Source organism: Antechinus flavipes, chromosome 1 (genome assembly GCF_016432865.1).
Source record: "Antechinus flavipes isolate AdamAnt ecotype Samford, QLD, Australia chromosome 1, AdamAnt_v2, whole genome shotgun sequence".
NCBI lineage: Eukaryota > Metazoa > Chordata > Mammalia > Dasyuromorphia > Dasyuridae > Antechinus > Antechinus flavipes.
The window spans coordinates 196,893,994-196,915,361 of NC_067398.1; the positions used below are offsets into that span (position 1 = coordinate 196,893,994).

At 32.9% G+C, this 21,368-nt stretch overlaps 1 protein-coding gene across 1 annotated transcript in view; it reads right to left on the reverse strand.

Annotated features, from left to right (window-relative positions):
- Positions 1–21,368, reverse strand: part of LOC127544802 (fibrillin-2-like) — a 158,874-nt gene that overhangs the window by 107,364 nt on the left and 30,142 nt on the right. The window contains 4 exon segments of the mRNA XM_051971640.1: positions 2,903–2,971; positions 11,658–11,801; positions 14,168–14,290; positions 19,939–20,061. Coding sequence (XP_051827600.1) covers positions 2,903–2,971; positions 11,658–11,801; positions 14,168–14,290; positions 19,939–20,061 — 459 coding nt within the window.

Genomic DNA, 21,368 nt, shown 5'->3' on the forward strand with positions numbered 1-21,368 from the left:
TATATACATAATTTATTATACTTTTAAATTAATGCATATTGAATTGACATGATTTTCTAGACCATTGATTATTTTAGCTTTTTTATAATCTTAGAATGGTGTTGGATTTGGGAGGATTGTTCAAATTTGGTAGTGATGGTAAAAAAAATTTTCCATATCATTCAGATAATGCTTTGATGCAACTACTTTGTAATAAGAATTTTTGTCTGACTTTTTATCTGCTTCAATGAACTGTGATTTATGGAAGAATTCCCTCCATTGACACCAATCCATACCTGACCAACTTTTATATGATTTTCCCATAAATCAGCCAACAGTAATCTACAGAATATATAGTAGACCTTCTATATCTCTTCACATGTAACATACCACAGAATATGTGTACTGTTTGTAGGTTAGTTCTTGTTCTCCTTACCTTACTGATGTAAGTTTTTTCTGGACATAAATTTATTTGATAACATTTTTTTTAATCTGGTATCTCCAGCATTTTTTTTTTTTGCTTTTGATATGTTACAGCTAGTTTATACAATTCACATTTCTGAATCTCCAAATAAAAATCATTCAAATGATTTGGTTTGGCTATACACATAGTAAAAATTAAAAACTATACACATCAGAATGGACAGTACAAAGATCTCATATACAGGAGAATGGACAATACATAAATCTCATCAATTGCTATAAATATCTTGCTTAGTCATTATAAATGATTATTGAGTTGAAGTCAAAATTGAATATGAGAGCAAGCAGAATTGTCTTTAAGAAACTAAAATTCTAAAGGAGGAATGTGGAAAGATGATAGAGTAGATCAGAAAATTCCACCTCTCCAGATTTCTCCCACAGATAAAACAAAATAGCTAAAGTAGATAATGAAAAACATAAGACATGGGGCAAAATGGGGTTCTTTGGGGACAACAAGGCAAACTGTTTGAAAATTAAACTCTTTGAAAATTAAAATTGGGCAAAGGGAAAACACTGAAGTTTTGAGAAACAAAGCAAAATTTAAAAAATATATACCATTAAGGAAAAAAAAACAGGTCTGAAAAACAAATCAAAAAGAGAGAGAGAGAGAGAGAGAGAGAGAGAGAGAGAGAGAGAGAGAATAATTGGATGCCCTTATTGTCCCTGAAATGATAGAACAAGAGGGGAAAATAGAAATAAATTCAACAATCACCACCTCAAGGATAACCTGCAAAGAAAACAAAGTAATATCATTGCTATATTTTGAAACTCCCAAACCAGAGTAAATTCTACAAGTAACAATTCAAATATACTGGACCTATTGCATAGGACTTATTGGTGGCTATAATAAAAGATTGCAAGCCCTAGAAAATTATGTATCAGCAATCAAAAGAACTTAGCCTGTGGCTAAAAATACTGTATCCAACAAAATTAAGTATAATTTGAATGAGAAAAAAAAATGAACATTCAATAAACTATCAGAGTTCAGGATTTTGTCTCAAACAAATCTGAAATCAATAGAAAATTTAACATATAAGAGCTAACATCAAAGATTAATTTTAGGAGACTCAAAGACAAGCTATTTTATACATGGAAATGTAAACCACATCTTAAGATTGTCATTAGAAATTGTACACTCCCAAAGAAATATTGGAGTAGAGTTGATCATGACATAATTCTAAAAATCACAGCTATGTAGGAAAAGGTAAAAACAGTAATTATGGATATGAATGAGGTACAAGATCAAGTACCTATAGAGAGGAATTAGATGGGGGAGGAGACCTGGTGGTTCTGAAATCCAACTCATATTGGAATGGATTGTAGAAGGAATAATACATATTTGTCCAAAATCTGCAAAGAAATAAGAGGGGGAATGAATAGGATAAGATGGGGTAGAGAAGAGTAGGTAGAGTAACTGGAGTGTGTAGATAATGATAGGGGATGAAGATAATGGAAGAATCCATGGTGGAAAATATGGGGAGGGTCATGGCAGGAAAGTTAAGTAATAGTAAGACAAGTTAAGAAATAGAAATAAAATAGAAAAGTTAGCAGGGATAGGGAACAAGAGATATACATAAACACAGTAGCAATGATCAAGAGCAGAATTAGAAAAAAAAATAGGCATAGTAATCACTGATCTCCAATAAAGTTAAACTTAAAAATGATTCTATCAAGAGGAAAATCTAAATTATGTGTGAACTATATTAATATTGTTTTAGATGTGTGTATATATGTATGTATATGCTTTTATGTGAGTGTACACATACATGTATGTATATCTGTGTGTGTATATGCATATATATCTACATGTGTGTGGGCATGTGCGCTTAACTGTAACCTGCTTGGGAGGAGGAGGAAAAAGAATAAAGTAAAAAGTACACAGTGGAGAACAAAAGAAAACTCATAAGGAAGCAAAGATGGACAGTTGTGAATATGTCTTCTACTATTATTTATTGTTACATATTTTGAATTCTCCCTTATGTTCTGTTGGGCACATGACAATGTTTTCCCTAAACATTCTATCTTCTTCCATTTATTTTTATTTTGCATTAAGCTTAAAAAATAAGAAAAAAAAACCACAGTTGTTTTAATAACTCTAAGCTTTCTCTTGAAAAACAAGCCCATTTTAAAAATACCAGTGCTTTTCTAGTAGTACCATATAGTACAAGGCATATAACCAAAATATTCAAAGATTTTAAAATGATCGAGACCCAAAGGGTAAAGGAAAAAATTCTTAAGTGTAATTCTTCATCAAGATATTAATTACAACCTTATTCCTATAATACATATATAGTCCTTAAAATGGAATGAAAACCAAATTTAAAAATTCAGCATAAAAACTTTACTAGATATGTGAGAAGGAGATTTCAATGGTACATTAATTTTGCATGACTATTTCCCAGCTAGTTCAGATATTGATAGTTATTAAGAATGAACTCACCTTCAAAGACAATAGTGACAGGATTAGGTCTGAAGCTCTCAACTCCTGGACAGAAATTATAATATTCATCTAAGAACAACCAAAAAAGGACATGTGATATTTATATTTCTAAGACATAGTCCAATAAATAATCATAAATCAAAACAATTATTGAATAATTACAATAGATGGGTACGTTATTTATAAGTGTCTTACATAAAATTAGGCAACTAAGTGGTACAGTGACTAGAGTATTGAGTCTAAAGTGAGGAAGATGTTTCTTCCTGAGTACAAATCACAAGCTATGTGACCTTTAAGTATTTTAACCATTTGCCTCAGTCCCTCATCAATAAAATGAGTTGGAGAAGGAAATGACAAACCACTTCTATAAAATTCCAGATGGATATAGTGTTGGAATCTACTAAAAAGCAAGATCAAACTAACCAACAGACTGAAAAAGCACATACCTATGCAATATTCTATGCACCATATATCTCAGTAAATAAGAGGAAATCTTATTTCACTGGGAAGAAACTTAATTTGTCATATAATGTTGCATCATTCAATTCTGATTGGATTTTGTTGTTCTATTAAATTTTATTATTGCCATTGTGTGTATTGTTTTCCTGGACCTGCTTGTTTCATTTTGCATTACTTCATATGAAATCTTCATGATTTTCTGTATTCATTCTATTCTGAATTTCTTATTGCATAATAATCTATTTACAGGCAAAATGCTTGTTTTGTAAATTTTAGCTCTCCATATTGTTTTTATTTATTATGAACACACATTGTTTTATGAATCTTGGGGAAAGAAAAATTAGAGCAAAAGGGAAAAACTATGGGAGAGAGAAACAGGAAAAAAAAAGTGAACATAGCCATGTAGTGGTTTACATTCAGTTTCCTTAGTTCTTTTCTTGGATGTAGATGGCATTTTCCATCCAAAGTCTATTGGGATTGCTTTGAATCACTGAATCACTGAGAACTGCTAAATCTTTCACAGTTGGTCATCACACATTCTTGCTGTTATTGTGTACAATGTATTCCTGGTTCTGCTCATTTTCACTCAGCATTGTTTCATGTAAATCTTTTCAAGCCTTCCTAAATTCAGCTTGTTCATTTTTTAGAAAAATAATATTCCATTATCTACATATACTATAACTTGTAGGTTATTCCCCAAATGATGGGCATCTACTCATTTTCCAATTCTATGCTACCACAAAAAGATCTGTTACAAATATTTTTGCACATGTGGGTCCTTTTCCTTCTTTTATAATTTCCTTGGGATACAGACCCAGTAATGGCACTGCAGGGGCAAAGGGTATGCACAGTTTGGTAGCCCTTTGGGCATAGTTCCAGATGGCTCTCCAGAATGACTGGATCAGTTTTCACACATCCCTTCCCATTTATCATTATCTTTTTCTGTCATTTTAGCCAATCAGAGATGTAAAGTGGTATTTCAGTTGTTTAAATTTGCATTTTTCTAATCAATAGTGATTTAGAGTTTTTTCATATAACTATAAAAATGGCTTTAATTTCATCATCTGAAAATTGTCTGTCCATAACCTTTGAAGCACAGTCATATTTCATTATAATAAGCAAAGCCAAGATGGCAGAACAGAACCAGCAATTTAACTGAACTTTAACATTCCCTTTGAAACAACTTTAAAACAATGTTTCAAATCAAATTATGGAATGCCAGATTGTCAAGTCAGTATAAGATATTTTTTCCCAGACCAATATGACTTACAAGATTGGCAGAAGAGGTCTGTGATACTATGACACTGAGCATATGCAAACCAACACCAGAATTAGACCTTGAAGTTTCTCTGATAGTATAGCAGCTGCTTCAAGAGCTCTCAGCCTAGAAAAAAACTGATAGTTTACTGAAGACCCTTTTCTGACACTGGATGCAGGCTTCTGTTGTACTGCCTATATACAGTTTTCATTCACAGTTCCCGAAAGGAGCACTAGTGCTTGTGATAGTGGGACCCTGGTCACCATTCCAGAGAGGAGAGAAGTGCTTGTGGTTACTCATAAGGGAACAGAGGTCCTTATGTCAATTCCAAGGTACAAGGAAGCATTAAATATTTGAAATCCTGAGTATCTCAACAGATTTCCAGGGCCAAGAGAAACAGAGGCTATACAAAAACCAAAAAACTGGGGGAGAGGGAAGGGAGGGATATTTTACAGCAAATTTCTCTGATAAAGGCCTCCTATCTCAAATATATAGAGAATTGAATCAAATCTTTAGAAATAGAAATCATTCCCAGTTGATAAATGATCAAAAGATATTTACAGGCACTTTTTAGATGAAATCAAAGCTCTTTAACCATGTGAAAAATGCTCTAAATCAGAATTAAATACTCTAAGGTAGCATTTCTCACCCATCAGATTGGTTAATATGGAAGAAAAAGAAAAATTACAAATGTTGAAGAAAATTATGAAAAATTGAGACACTAATGCACTGCTGCTTGAGATGTGTAAACTGATCCAACTATTTCAGAGAACAAATTAGAGCGATACTCAAAGAGCTATAAAACTGTTCATACCTATACATAACAATACCACTATTAGGTGTATATTCCAAAGTGATCAAAGAAAAGGGAAAATGATGTACCTATATAAGAGTCTTTTTAGCTGCCTTTTTTTTAGTGGTGGCAAATAATTGGAAATTGAGGGACTGTCCAAAAATTGGGGAATAGCTGAACATGTTGGTATATGCTTGTTAAAAAATACGATTGTGCTATAAGAAATAAAGGGTGTTTTCAGAAAAGCCTCAGATGACAGCACCAAGCAATAGTATAGCTAGAGAAAAGGGCATATGGTCAGAATCCTGAGGAAACTTACTAATTTATTTACAGATTATGCCTCATTTTCCTTTTTTGTAAGTATTATGTAATACCAATTATTCATCCCAAATCATATGACCCTTGACTTTACTATGATCAATTCTCTTGACAACAGAAACTGACATTTTATCTTTGAGTTTGTTGGAATCCTTACTGTTAACTAATTAGAGTTGATCTAATCTTACAAGAAGATGTTTTGGGCAGAACCTGAAACAAGGTACTAAGTAGAACTAATTAATACAAGGCTTGTGTTCACACCTTTACTCATTGGAGTTCAATGAGTTCATACCTCCCTTGAAGCTCTTTGGGCCAGAGAGCACTATGGGAGAAAACCCATAATCCCTCTCTCTGGAAGGAGCATAAATAGGCCAATGGGCCAGTCGGAGAGTTCTTCAGAGGAAGACGCTACAAGTCGAGATTTCACTGGAATGACATGAAGACTGGAGCTGGCTGGAGGCTGAAGAAAGCAGAGGCAGAGGCTGAAGGACCAGACCTTTGGATTTAAAGACATTTGGAGAGAGCTCTTGGAACCAAGCAGAGAGATAGGCCTCTAAGCTAACCGGGCTATATTGGAGATAATAAAAGATCTGAACTTTTTCACCTGGCTGCGTTTTTGAGAAGAAAAAGCTCACCACATTTTGGCGCCCGAACAGGGACAGATTCAGATCCATCTGAACCAGATCACAACAGGGTTCATGTCTCCACCATTCTGTTAATTACCCCTTAAAGATCTTCCTTTCTTGTTCCTGACCAGGATGCTAAGTAGGCATAACACTTTCAGACAAAGTAAATTTCAAAAATGGACCAACTCCCTTCAGACTAAGCCAATAATGAGACCTCATCTTACATTGTAGGATTACAGTTCCTCTCTCAAGGGAATATTTAAAAGTGGGACCACCAACCCTTATTGATGTAAGCTCTTAGTACTCTACCAAATGCAATTCTTCCCTCCTCCATCTTTTCTCTGCAATCACTATCCCTTCATTGTTCAACACTGGACTTGGTACAAATGCATCATTCATTTCCTTCTATTCCTCTACCTCTTTTCTGTTTTGGAATCCTTCAATTTTGCAATTCTATTCCACAAAATATATTGGGGTGATCAGGTGGTACAGTGGAGAATGCTGGGCCTGATATCAGCAAGACTCATCTCTCTTGGATCAAATCTGACCTGAGACATTTACTAGCTGCATGACCTTAAGCAAGTCACTTAATCCTTTTTGCTTCGTTTTCTTCATCTGTAAAATAAACTGGAGAAGAGAATGACAAACCACACCAGTATCTGCCCAGCAAAACCCCTAATGGGGTCAGAAACAGCTGGACACAATTGAAACAAGTGAACCACACACACACACACACACACACACACACACACACACACACACATCACAAGGGAGTAAAGGGAGAGGGAAGTAAATTTAAAAGTTTAGTCAAAGGGCTTTGATTCCATTTTTCCACTTTTATGTCTGTTTCTTAAATTTCATGTCTTTGTCCTACTGATGATCTATCCTTCTTTCCTTATTTTAAAAAAAATAAAACATCTCTAAATAAGTGTAATTACTTTTATTCTTTTTTCAGTAATTATACTTCCTTACTATTTCAATGTTTTTCTGGGGCGTTCCAAGTCAAATTGTTTCAATTTGTTGGTCCATTTTTTTTCCTTTGATGATCTATTTCAGATTTTCAGGCTACATCATTTGGTGTTGCAACTTTATTTCTTCTTGGAATATATTCAAGTCCTTCATGGTTCTGGAATGAACTTGCAGTGATCAATTTTTTTCTTTCCTTGATAAATTGAAATTATTTTGATCTCTTACATTATATAAACACTTTTGCATTTGTGGGAAATTGTTAAATTAAAATTCATCTTGGAAATTTTAACTTTTTTCTTTTTCTGGAGATCTATGGATTTTCTTGCTTTTTTATATTATAAATTCAGATCAGCTCTCTCTTATATTTTCTTCATTATTGAATTCAGCTTTTCTTATTTGTCATATCCTCCTGGGACAATTTATTTAAAACCAGGGTTAGCATATTCTTAGCACATATAAAATATTCCATTCCTTCATTCAGGAAGTTGTAGCAGATGTGGTTTCCACATGTAATTTTTGTCTCTCTTTTTGAGTGCTATGTCACAATCTAAAGTGCTAAGAATATACATAGACGATTTCTAAAAAGGGGCAGCTAACTTTTGGAGCAATCTGAGCCATTTGTTTGTTCTATAAAACAAGCTACTCAATTCCTGGCTACTATGGCTGCTTCTAAGAGGAGGCACTTTTTAAGGTTCTTGAGGGAGAGCATGACACTATGTAGATATAGAGCCATCCTCAAAGCTAGGAATACCTGGATTCAATTCCTGATTCTGAGATAGTAAGATCTCCTTCCTTATTGAAGTTAAATCTTCCTCTGTTCTCAAAGCAACCCTGAAGACCAAAAGTTGCAGAGAATGTGTTGACATTAGAAGAGTTATCTTACTCAGGATTTATCCATAACAATGAAATCTTTACAATATTCTTGATTTTCAAATCTAGGGGCATTTTCAAAATTCTCATTTTTAAAAAATCTCTGCAGCTTTTGATACCATCACTCATCCTCTTTTTATATTCTTTTTTCTCTTGTTTTTCTCTGACACTATTTTCTTTTGCTTTTCCTCTTCCATTCCTTTGCTGGATCTTAATCACATGTGCTTTCTTCCCTACTTATTATTCATTCTTTTTCATCAGACTATTGGGGCTAACTGGCTTGCCCAGGATCACACAGCTAGGAAGATATTAAAAGTGTCTGAGAACGAATTTTAACTGAGATCCTCCTGACTTCAGTGCTGATGCTCTAGCTAGTGCAACATGTAGCTGCCATGCTGCCATCTATCTTCTTTTACTTAGTGATATCAATTCCCCTTGGACTCAAATTATCTCTATGACTGTCTACCTTTAACCCAAACTCCAGTTTCACATTTCTAATTTCAACTGAATGCATAATAAATATCTTAATCTAAATATAACCTTAATTTTTCACACCAAATCCTTCCCTCTTTCTTATTTATGATGGTCTAGTATAATACCAACTTTTCAGGGGCCTAGGCTCACAACCTAAACAACCTAGGTTTGCCTTTCATCCTCTCTATCCAATCTGTTGTCAAACACTGTTATTTCTATCTTTGGCAACATTCTGGCTTCTGACTTCTGACTACCTAATCATCCTGGTACAGGTTCTCTTCATTTCATACCTGGACTATATATAGCAACAACCTGTGGTTTGGTCTTTTATCACAAGTCTCTTCAAACTAATCAATCCTTCACTCAGCTATCAAACTGATCTTTCTAAAATGCAAATCAGACTATTTTGACACCCCAGTCAGTAAACTCCAGTATCAACCTATTTTCTCAATAAAATCTTCTTGGCTTTTAAGTTCTTTATAATTTGGACTTTTTCTATCTTTCTAACATTCCTTACTTCCCTCCATGTACTCTTCATTTTAGTGACATTGGTCTCTTTGATGTTCTTCACATTCCTTCATCTCTTGATGCCCCCCATGTCTGGAATTCTCTTCCTTCCCATCTTATTTCCATCATGTTTTCCTTCAAGTCTCAACCAAAGTTCCAATTTCTGTAAAATAATCCTTTTTAATCTGATTCTTTCCTTCTGAGATTACTCCCAATTTAACATTGTTCATAATTGCTTGTTCATACTTGACAGCAAGCTCCCTGAGAACATTATTTTGCCTTCTTTGTATTCTCAGCACTTACTTCAGAGCTTGGAATGTTATTTGCTGAATTGGTAAATAGAAGATATTACATCCCTGAACTTCTTGTGTGTAAACTTTGAGATCAATTTTGCCTCAGTAATATCTTGTTTGGGGTTAAATGAGTTCAGAAAAAGACTTTAAAGGACCTAGGGATTTGAAGAGAGTCCACATTTTTGGTTGCAACAGATTTCTAAATAAGCTTTTTTTGAGAGATTGTTGGTAATCTGCTCGGTGTCCCATGTGTATTAATTTTCACAATGTTACTCAGATGGGTCAACTACACAACTTCCCATATGTTGAGGTTAAATTGCCACTTCTTAAATCAATGGACTGAGCAGTAGTTGCACCTACTCTCTGGGTGCAACTTTCTGTGAACAAATCAAAAGAACCTTTTGCAGGATTCCTGTTTTCCAATGAATGTGTGTTCCATGTCTCTGATAACTGGCAATCCAAAGTAGTTTAATGTTCAGGGTGTCCCAAGCCTCTTCCACCAACACAAATTCCCTTTGAACAAGATGCTAAAACTGGACTAAGCTTTAGGAAGTACAAAGAATTTGACTAGTATCTAAAATTAGAATTAACAAGAAATCAAGATTATGTCTGATAATTTTTGTGGGTAAGGGAAATTGTTTTGATAAGAGTCTCCAAAGGAGTGTGGTATAGAAGGGGTGAAAGATGGGCTTCTGCACAAACCAGAGTTTCTCCTGTAGCACATAAAGGTAAGTGGGATACAGGGTGCCGAGTGCTTTAAGGATTAGAGAGACTCTTTTGGTGTTAATTTATAATGATTTTACCTTGCTGGGGTTCTTCTTTCTCCTGTGGATTTAACTGTAATTACTTTATATCTGGTAGATAATTCCTCTTTTTTGAAGGGTTTCATCAGTGGTTTGGAAAAAGTAATTAGCACATCATTGTGCTAGTCATGTGATCATGGCTTCCAAAATCTACTGTCAAAAGCATTACAACCTTACAAATTCTAGTCACATAATGGAAATAAAATGGAAGGAAAAACATCTTTCTCCCTTATAAATAAAAGCTGAATGTAGAAAGGTGTAGCTTATGTCAATGTTGGAACTTAAAAGAATCTGAAGACATTCTATGACTAATTTCAAGAAGGAAATTAATCTCAAAACAGAATAAAAGTTCAAGAAAGGCTATAATCAAGATTTATTTATGACAAAGTAATGTTGTGCTTTATACTAGTTTCTGGCTAATATATTTTACTTTAGTGTATAAATATGAAAAATGTTAAGAATTCATTATCCTTTTTATTAACAGAAATATTTCAGTCTATATGAATGTAAAAGGTAAGTTTATCCTGTTCCAGAAAAATCTGAAATCTAATGTGTGGAACTGACATATGAATTTTGTTTTTTTCAGGGAAAATATTACATTGCCTTTAGAATTTTGATGCAAATATGTTTGAAGATTATTAACTGATTCATAGAGAATTTAGTAGGACTGTACCAAAAGTAACCTACTGCATTTCATAATGAAAATTTTAAGTTTGATGGCACTTTTTAAGAATTATTAAAATACATTTTAAGTCCAGATCATTCACTGCAACACTAAGTTAGTCTTGACATCAGTCCTAGATTTTTTTTATATTCACCTACTCATTTAAAATAGACAAAGACTAAAATAAAACTAATTTTTCCCCTTTCCTTTTCTTGTGAAGTGTTAAATTGTCTTTGGCAATCTCTCTCCAAAAGGTTTTGAGGAGATTAAGATCAATCCTGTATACTTTTTTTGTCCTGCACTTCTTAAGTCATGGTTCTTTGCCTGTAATGGGTTGTTTAAAAATCCAGCTCTCCTGCTCAAGAAATTTAACTGACCTTAGAGAGTGCATATGAACACAAAGGGGGTTGGAGCTATTATCTTTATTCCACTGATTTGCTCTCCAAAAGACTGAACTGCTTGCTAACTCATATCTGGAGGTTTTCCCCTTGATCTTGCTCCAAATCCCATGATATTATTAGCTGCTCTTTTCTGAGCCTGGGTCTTTGTCATAATGAGAGGCCATCCAATGACCCATTTATTGACAAGTAGGAAGTAACACTAATGACAAGTAACAATAAATGTCATTTTGCAGAGAGATCTACCTTAGTCAACCCATTTATTAAAAATCTCAAACATGGCAGTACAACATTTAGAAAATTACAAATATATTTATACTTACTGCTGTTCATAGGTGGACAACTCTCACAGGAATTTCCCCAAGTCTTTCCCAGAGAGCAGGAACATGAGGAATGACTAACTCCAACACCAATCTCAGTGTTGCAGGGGGGACCAAATTTCAAGTAACAATTACCAACTTGATTATCTGTAGAACAATATAAGAACTTGTACTTTATGGAAGAATACTATAAACATTTACATCTGTTTTTGTGAGAAATTGGCAAAGATTTCTTATATCATCTAATATAACTGGGCTTGGGGGGAAATACCTTCTAAACTATGTTTACTATCTTGAGGTAAATTCATCTACATTGGAACAATTATTATTATTAAGTTTTTCCTTATATTGAAAACATACCATCAATGCACTATTTGCTTTTCCACATGACTATTCTTCAACTTTACTTAACGCCTGTCAAATTCCCAGTCCCTTTGAATGACATGAATTGCCTTACTCAACCTAGTTATCCCTTCCCAAGATATGTTTGAGTTTTCAACGTTCTTTATTTAATGTTCCTGAACTTGTACTCCAAATGAGGTTTGATTAAAATAGAATATGGCAGGATAAGCACTTCCCTAATACTGAACATGATCTCTCATGTGACCTAAGACTGTATTTTTGATGATATATAGTTCACTGATGTAATCTATAGCCAATTAAGATAACTCTTCACCCTCCCTTAATATTTTTCCTTTTTTTTCTCATCAAGTATGGTAGCTTCTCTTTTGTTAGTGATAAACTTCTCAGTATCTTAAGACCAAATGATCCCTAGTCAGTTCTCTAGAGATCTCCTTCCCAATTTGCATCAAACCATTGGAATATTCAATCTATTCAATCAGAATTATATCAGTTCCTAATCCACCAAATTATGTTGTTATCATCTAGATTATTTTTTCATCTTTTCTTCCCCATAACACAAGAAAATTTGTTATATGCTTTCCTAAAATTGTGGTAAACTAATATACCTGTCAAAATTTAAGGCATGATTATTCTTCATAAGATCATGCTGTCCATTTGTAATTACCATTTTACTTTTCTAGATATCTATTATCCATTCTCTTATGATATTTTAGTATTTTGCAAAAGTTTAAAAGTTAAGCTCAAATTTGGAACCATGACCAAAGGGCTATACAACTCTTCATATTCTTTGATCCAGTACTGTCATAACTGGGATTGTGCAAAAATGTTTTTGGTAGTTTTTTTGTGATGGCAAGAAATTGGAAATTGAGTCAATGTCCATCAATTGGGGGATGGCTCAATAAGTTGGGATATATGAATGCAATTAAATACTATTGTTCTATAAGAAACAATGAACAGCTAATTTCAGAAAAGCCTGGAAAGACTTACATGAACTGATGCTGAGTGAAGTAGACATAACCAGGAGTACCTTGTATACAGTAACAAAATTATGTGATGATCAGCTTTGATAGACTTAACTCTTCTCAGCAATATATCAACCTATGACAATTCCAATAGGCTTGGGATGGAAAATGCTATCTGTACCCAGAGAGAGAACTATGAAGACTGAATGTGGATCCTTTGATACTATTTTTAACTTTTTAAAAATTTGTTTGCCATTTCTTTCTTATGCTTCCCCCTTTTGTTCTTATTTTTCTTTCGCAACATGAGTAAAATGGAAATATATTTAAAATGATTCTACATATATAACTTGTCAGATTGCTTGCTGTCTTGGGGAGGGGAAGAGATAGAGGATGAAAGTAGGAAAAAAAGTTGGAACTCAAAATCTTATAAAAATAAAGGCTGAAAGCTATATTTACATGTAATTGGAAAAATACAATACTATTAAATTAAAAAAAGAGAATAAATAAAATCTCCATGCTTTCTAGTTTAAAAATTCAATTCACTTATGCATATGTATAAATATGTGTGTATATAGATTTATGTGCAAAAGTATGTGTGTATACAGAATGTATGCAAAAACACATAAATATGTGTACACATATACATATAAATATATACATAAATATATCTGTGCTTAATTATAGCTTGCTTGGGGGAAATGGAAGGGATGAAAAGGAAAAAGAAGAAAAATGAAAGTGCACAGAAAAAGAAAATCTACAAAAAAGCAAAGATGGACAGTAATGAATGCAATGTCTTCTACTATTATATATGCTTTCTTAAAAAGCATATTTTTCCTGATGATCTGTTGGACAAAACAATGTTTTATTTTGTTTCTTTCTTTTTTCTTTTTCTATTTTGTTCTTTCATATTTTGTATTTTTTAAATAAATGATTTTTAAAAAGAAAAGAATATTTACTCAACCTTCTACTTCTATTAGATAAGTAAAATAAATATTATAAATCCCAAAGAAGATATGAAAACCTGGTCATTTTTGCATATTAAATGTAACAAATTTAATTTAACAAAAATCAAAAGAAAATTAATTTAAATTATATGCTTTAAAAATTATTTTCAAAAAGGACACATTAGAATTCATATTCTAAAAAGATAAATAAATTTTCACTATTTTCTCTCTAAATTATACGTACCCACACAATCTGTACCAGTTGGGTTTAGCTGGAAGTCTGGTGGACAGTTACATTCAAATCGACCAGGGATATTGACACAGAAACCATTAACACAATTGATGGAATTGACACACTCATCAACATCTAGAAGAAAAACATTTTTGAAATTTTGATTTTTAAAATCTCACATATATTGATGTTTCAAATCAGTTTAGATTATTGACAAGAGTTTTAAATGGATGAGAAGGAAAAAGTAAAGAGAAGATTTGAAAAACTTTTGTGCTGACCAATAAAATGAACAAAATTTGAAGGCTCAAATATGTAATATTAAGAGAAATATAATTTTGGCTTCTTTAACTTAAATAGGAAATTTAAAAAAAATTTGAATAAGGTCAATATATTTTGTTGCAGAGGAAGGCTTCTTTTTCTCCAATGATATTTTTAGACTCTCCTTCTGCTGCAATTCTTTAGCAATATCTCTTCCTTTGTTATTTACATTATGCAAATTTATCTATTAAGATTCTGGTAGTTCTCAATCCTCAGAATATTAACTTTCTTTCCTCAATTAGTTTAAAGGTTTTCTTGCTTTCTCCCTCAACTCTTGCCTTAATATTAGAGAGGTTTAATATATGTACATATATGTACACACATTCATACACACACAGACACACATATATTTACACATCATTCAGGCATCCTTCTTTACTACTTCTCTATTACTTCAGAGGCAGCTGATGACACAGTGGATTCACTGAGTTATTGTCAGGAAATCTTGAGTTACAATCTGGTTTCAGATGCCAACCATAAGAGCCTGGGTAAGTCACTTGACCTCAATTTTCTCAACTGTGAAATAAGTATAATAATAAAACCTAACTTGCATGATTGTTATGAGGATTGTTTTAAAAATTCATTTAGCACAGTGGCTTGCACATATTAGTTCTTATTCTTTTATTATTTTCTCCTTCCCTTCTTCCCATTTTTGTCTTATATTTACATGTGTACATATATATATGTATGTGTGTATATATATATAATGTGTGTGTATGTGTGTAGATAGCAGATAAGATAAATACTTCAAGTTCCCAATTCCTCAGTGTATTCAATTTCCATGACCTACTCCATTTATATGTCAACTACATACATGATCTCTTTGTTCTTACCATCATTTACATCTGCTCAATTTATGTTAATGCACTCCTATGTGTTCATAATCTTTTTATAATTTGATCATTCTTTATACCTTGTGACACATAGTCCTGTCCTGTGTTCCTACCATGATCTCTTAAGTTCTTTATTCTTCAGTTATTTTTCCCTGAAGTCAATTCCCTCTCCCCCTTCATTACTCAACTCTAACGAGTCAGTTCAACACTATACTATGTTTAACTTTTTAATATATCTTTGTTAAATTTTGTCTATCACCAATTATACTCTGTCAAATCCTAACAATGAACTGCTCTCATCAACTGTTGCCTTTCCCCCTATTTAAATACTGCTGAATTAAGTTGAAGAAAACCAAGAACTCTTGCTAAGTGCTGAATACAAATTTAAAAAGTATAAACCTTAACTGAATTCTCTACACAGCATGGGAATCTTTTTATACCTCTTAATCATTCAAAATTACACTCACCAAAGCAGCTGTTTTAAACCTTTCTGTCTTGTCTTCAAGACTATCGACATAGGGTTGTTGTGAAGATCAATAAGATAAGGTATACAATAAAATCACTTAGTACAATGTCCGACACAGAGTTTATATATTATATAAATGCCTTATTCTCCCCGCCCCCGCTTTCTTTCCCTTCTGTCTCTCAGATTAAAAAGTAATTTTTCCCTAGTCAAAATATATCCTCTAAATGTACTCTTGACTCCATCTTCTCCTGTTTTCTTGCCCCAATATCATCCCTATCCTTCAATTTTCATTTCTTCTTACCTACTGGTTTCTATTTTGTACAAACAAGCTCTTTTCTCCTTAATCCTTCAAATATACTTGTTTTTAAATATTCTACCAACTATCATTTATAACTCCTTTCCATTCTGGCTAAGTTCCTTTAGAAAACTAGCTCTATCAGATGCTTTAGTGCTCTTGTCATGTGGTTCTATAACTTCTGAAACCTGGCTTCTAAACAAATTTATTAAGCTATAATTGCCTCTCAGAAGTTATCAATAATCTCTTGTCAAATCAAGTAGTTTGGCTTTTTAAATCAATTTTTATCCTTGGATTTTCTGCAGTTTTTGACAATATTAATCCCTCTCTTCATTAATCCCTCATTAATACTCTCTCTTCACTAGTGTTTTGTGATTATTCTTTCTTGGTCCTTTCACAGGAATTGTTCTTTATCTTAATTCTTGTTGTGCCCATTTAACCAGGTAATCCAAGTTTCTGCTCTGGATTGCCTTTTCTCTCTACATTTTCTCATTGGATGACTTCATATGCTTTTAATATTTTAATTATAATCTCTGTGCTGCTAACACTTAGATCTACATATATAGCTCTAGTATTTGGTATGCTCTAGTCCTATATCAACTGCTTTTAGGACATTTCAAACTAGATGTAGCCTTGACATTTCACATTCAACAAACATACTCCGTAATAGGCCATTTATCTTTATCCCTAAACTTTCTTTTCTTTCCAACTCTTGTATTACTACTGAAGATATCATCATTCTCTCGTTGCCTAAGTTTACAATCAAGATGTCATTCTTGACTCTTCACTCAATTTCATCTTACATATTTAACCTAATATATAAGAATTAATTATTTTTTATATTTATTTCCTTTTTTTTTTTCCAATCTAAAAAGTTCCTATTTAGGCCCTTCTCACCTCAATTATTATAACAGTTTTCTAATTAGTCCTACTATTTGGGATAGTGATTTTCTTAAAAGTATCCCCCCCAAAAAAACCACACTTTCTCCCAGTCCCCACACCACTTCAGTGGTTCCCAATTACTTCCATGATTCAAAAACAAAAAAAATTCTTCACATTCTGTCTTCTTTCTATCTTTCCAGTGTTGTTCCACTTGGATCCCCTCCATTCTACCATCCAGCTACAGCGATTTACCTACACAAGACTTAAAATTTTCTATTGAGCTCTGCTCTTTTCATCGAAAATATTTGAAAAGGATCATCATCTTATTTATTATCTTTACACACACATACTCCCCCTAGGATTATATTCAGTTTTACTGGCTAGGTAATTCCTGCTTATAATTCCAATTCCTTTGCTTTCTAAAAAAAAATTGTCTAAATCCTCTGCTTCTTTATAATTGTAGATGCTAAATCTTGTGTGATTCTGAGTGTGCTTCCAAAGCATCTCAATTCTTTCTGGCTTCTTTCAGTATTTTCTCCATTGGGAGCTCTGGATTTGACTACTTGTTTTTGGCAGCTTTCCATTTTGAGTTTTCTTTCAAGGGACCAATAAGTAATTTTTACTTTATCTTCTGATTCTATAATAGGTAGTTTTCATTTAAAATTTCTTCAAATTAATATTTAGGCTTTTTTAAATCAAGTACTTTAATGATTCTTAAATTACATCTCCTCAGTTATGTTTTCTTATCCAAATCAACTGTTTTTCCTATGAAATATTTTATTTTTTTCCAATCTTTTGACTTTATTATTTCTTACTGTCTCATTTAGTCATTAGCTTCTCCTTGGTTAACCCAATTTTTATTTTCTTCAGTGAGGTTTTTCACCTCTTACCATTTGGCCATTTCCAATTTGTAAAGATCAGTATTTTTATGTTTTTACTAAATTGTTAATTCTCTTTTAATAATTTTCTTACTTAGCTCTCATTTCTTTTCACATTTTCCTCTACCATTCCTATTAATGTTGAAAATGTAAATATTTTTTAAAAATCTTTCTGGTTTGTGTGTAATTTGCATTTTTCTTTGAAGTTTTTCTTATATTTTCTAGCCATCTTCTTAGTTTAAGTTTTGACCTTCCCTATTACCATAAAATTTTGTTATAGTCAGGTTCCCCTTTCTATTTGCTCATTTTTTCTGATTTCTTGATTTTGTTAGAATTGGGGGTCTTCTTACTCCTGTGGAAAAAGGAGGGACTTGGGAAATGATTGACTTGAACTTCTCTATTTTAATGTGATGATCTACAGGTTTTTGATGCCTGCAAGATGGTGTTGAATTTATTACTAAGACTGGTTTACTGCCCTTCTGGTATTCTGGTCCTTACCGAGTTAAGGACTCTTTCTCCCTCACTACTATAACCCTTCCCTGGAACTATGACAAGAACTGGAAATTCATCTAGAGCTATCAAATGACATCCAATCCTGCACCCTCTTAACACAGGGGTCATCTAGCATCCAAGATGTTCAGCCCCTTTTCATCCCTGTGGATTAAGTTGGATCTAGTAATCCCACTGCTGCTACTGCTTCAACCTGTCTCTTCCAAGGCAGACATTTTCATTGTGCCTGTGTGCAGTGTTCCTAGCCACCTTCTATTGTGATGCTCAAAGACCTCTCATTCTATATTTTTTAACTTCCATAGACTGGAAAGAATATGACTTTATTTTTGTTGACTCAGAATTCAATCTGGCATTTTCTGTGGCCATTTTGAACAAAGTCTGGCAATAGTGACTCTTCATTCTGCCATCTTGACTCCCCTCCTCTTCTTCTCTACCTCTCCAAATTTCACACTTTAGTGAAACCAATAAGGTGGATCTGGAACGTTCATTCCTCCTCTAAGTTTCCCTATCTTTCCTTTGTTTTTCTTTGAATAACTAGTATCTAGCACTTAACGTAATACCATGGACATGGTACATTCTTAATAAATTCTTGTTGACCTTCCACAAGAGGCCTTTTGCAATCTCATCTCCACCCCCAATCAAATTACTTTCTATCATTTGGTATGGACCAATTTATTTTCACTATGTCTTTTCCATCAGTATCTGAGCTGCTTAAGGGCTGGGATAGTGTTTTTTGCCTTTTTCTGTATCCCTAGAATATGGTTTCCGGCACAAAGCAATGCTTAATCTACATGCTTATTTGAAAATTCATTTGAAGAATATATATATATATAATATATGTCATAGCTGCATATTACATAATGAATATTATTTGAGGCATTCAAAGTTATTATTCTAGAATTTATATGATTTAATCGATCCATAGTCAAATATATACAATGAGTTCTCACATTAAGAAAAATAAGTAAATGATCCACAAAAATAACAATTTTTTTCCTTTAACATAAAAAAAAGAATTACTAACCTGAGAAAGTTTAGCTAATTAACCAGCTGAGAATAGTGGCAACAATAAATTCCAAGGTGACATAATCAGGAGAAACAAATTTGTGTCAGGGCAGTCAAATGACATAGCAAATAAGACTTCTGAATTTTGATTCAGGAAGAATACAGACACAAACTGTATGACCCTGGCCTACCCAACCTCTGTGTGTCTGTTTCCTCACCCACAAAATGCTAATAACATCTCCTATTTCCGAGGATTGTTCTGAGGTTCAAATGCAATAATATTTATAAAGCACTTTGGGAACCTTAAAACCTTACAGAAATGCTAAATATCTATTATTGCTATCATTCTGATTATCATCATTATTCTAACATGTCTAACCAGTTTGAGCCTCATCTGTAAAAAGAGTTATTGTAATAATATTGCAAAGCCAACCACATTGGATAGTGTAAATGACAAAAAAGGTGTGCAATGTTAAACAACTATTTAATTTCTCCATTATCATTTCTTAAAATTGGCACCAAGAAGTCACATTCACTAGTTAGAATATAATCAAATATCTTTAAAAACAATTTTTATATTTAAAGAATTGACAGACCTGTACAGTTATCTCCTGTTCTATCCAGTTCGTAGACATCATCACAGATGCTATGAAACATTGTTGGAAGGTTTTTACATGTTCCAAAGACACGGATATTCTGGAATGAGCATTCATCAATATCTAAAGGCATGTAAAATATTTATTATTATATCATTCGTTTCCAATACCAGCAACAGATAAAATGTTAGCACTAATATAAATTATATATTTTATTAATCTATTCAGTTTCCCCTTTTTGCAAAACTTAATGTGGATATTTTATTTGTAATTAAAGTTTAGTTATTAATAATATACCAAATATCAACCATGTGCTAAAACAAGAAAGTAATTTTTGGTTAGACCAAAATTAAATGGAAAACATTTAAAGGTGCTATGTTCAAAATTTTAAAAGAACTTTTTAATTCTTAATATAGCATTGGGTACATAGCATGTGGTAAAAAAAAAAAAAAAATCTGGTAAATGAAAAAACAAATACATGAAAACAAAACTTTGTTTTGGTTAATATTCAGAATTATAAAGCATAATTTCTAAATTTAATTTTCAACCCTTTGATTGTGTAATTTTGTTTATGTTGCACTCAACTAGAAGAGTAACCTTATAAACCTTCATAATTAGATACAAATCTTCTGATTCCATTCAATATGAAAGAGTTTTTGATTCTAAAATCATGTAAAAAAAATCCCTTCTATCTCATTTTAAATTTCTTCAAAGTTGAATTGTAGTTAGACACTCAGTTCATTAAATGTAATGGGCTGAGGCTCGAGTTGATGCACTGAGGTCCCAAGCACATGAGGTTAAATAGTAATTGGATCATACTCTATTAATATATATACTTGGAGAAAGAATGGCCCCCGCCCACTCTTTGTGCAAGTCCTGATGTGTTGTAGAGGAAATGACGATTTTGGTGGGTGGAGGCAGGGGAGTGGAAAGGGAAGTGGAAAGAGAGACTGCTGGCTGGTTTCTTGACACAGCTACTCACATTGCTATTGTGACCCCCCCCCCTTCACCTGCAATCCCCCTTCACTTGTGCTGGATGGCTTCCTATCGCAGCTGCCCATATTGCTATCGCAATCCCCTTCACCTCAAAAAGAATAAAGATTGAAGATTTTTCCCTTAACCTGAATTCCTGACTCTGACTGATTTTAAATACGCAGTCATCACAATTAAATATGAGTAAACATGAGAATATTTTTCTGTGCCCTCTTTCAAATTAAGAATGCATGAATACTAGTACTGATATAGCAACTGTATGTATTCATATATACCCATACAAGTAAAGGAAAAGGGTAAACTTTTCTAAAAACAATTTTCTTTATTTTTTTAGAATTTAAAAATATTTTAAATGGTTTTCTTCATTTGTCTATACTTTGAGACTAATAGAAATTCCTGGTCCTTCTCAATAGCTTATTCACAAAGGGGTTAAAATG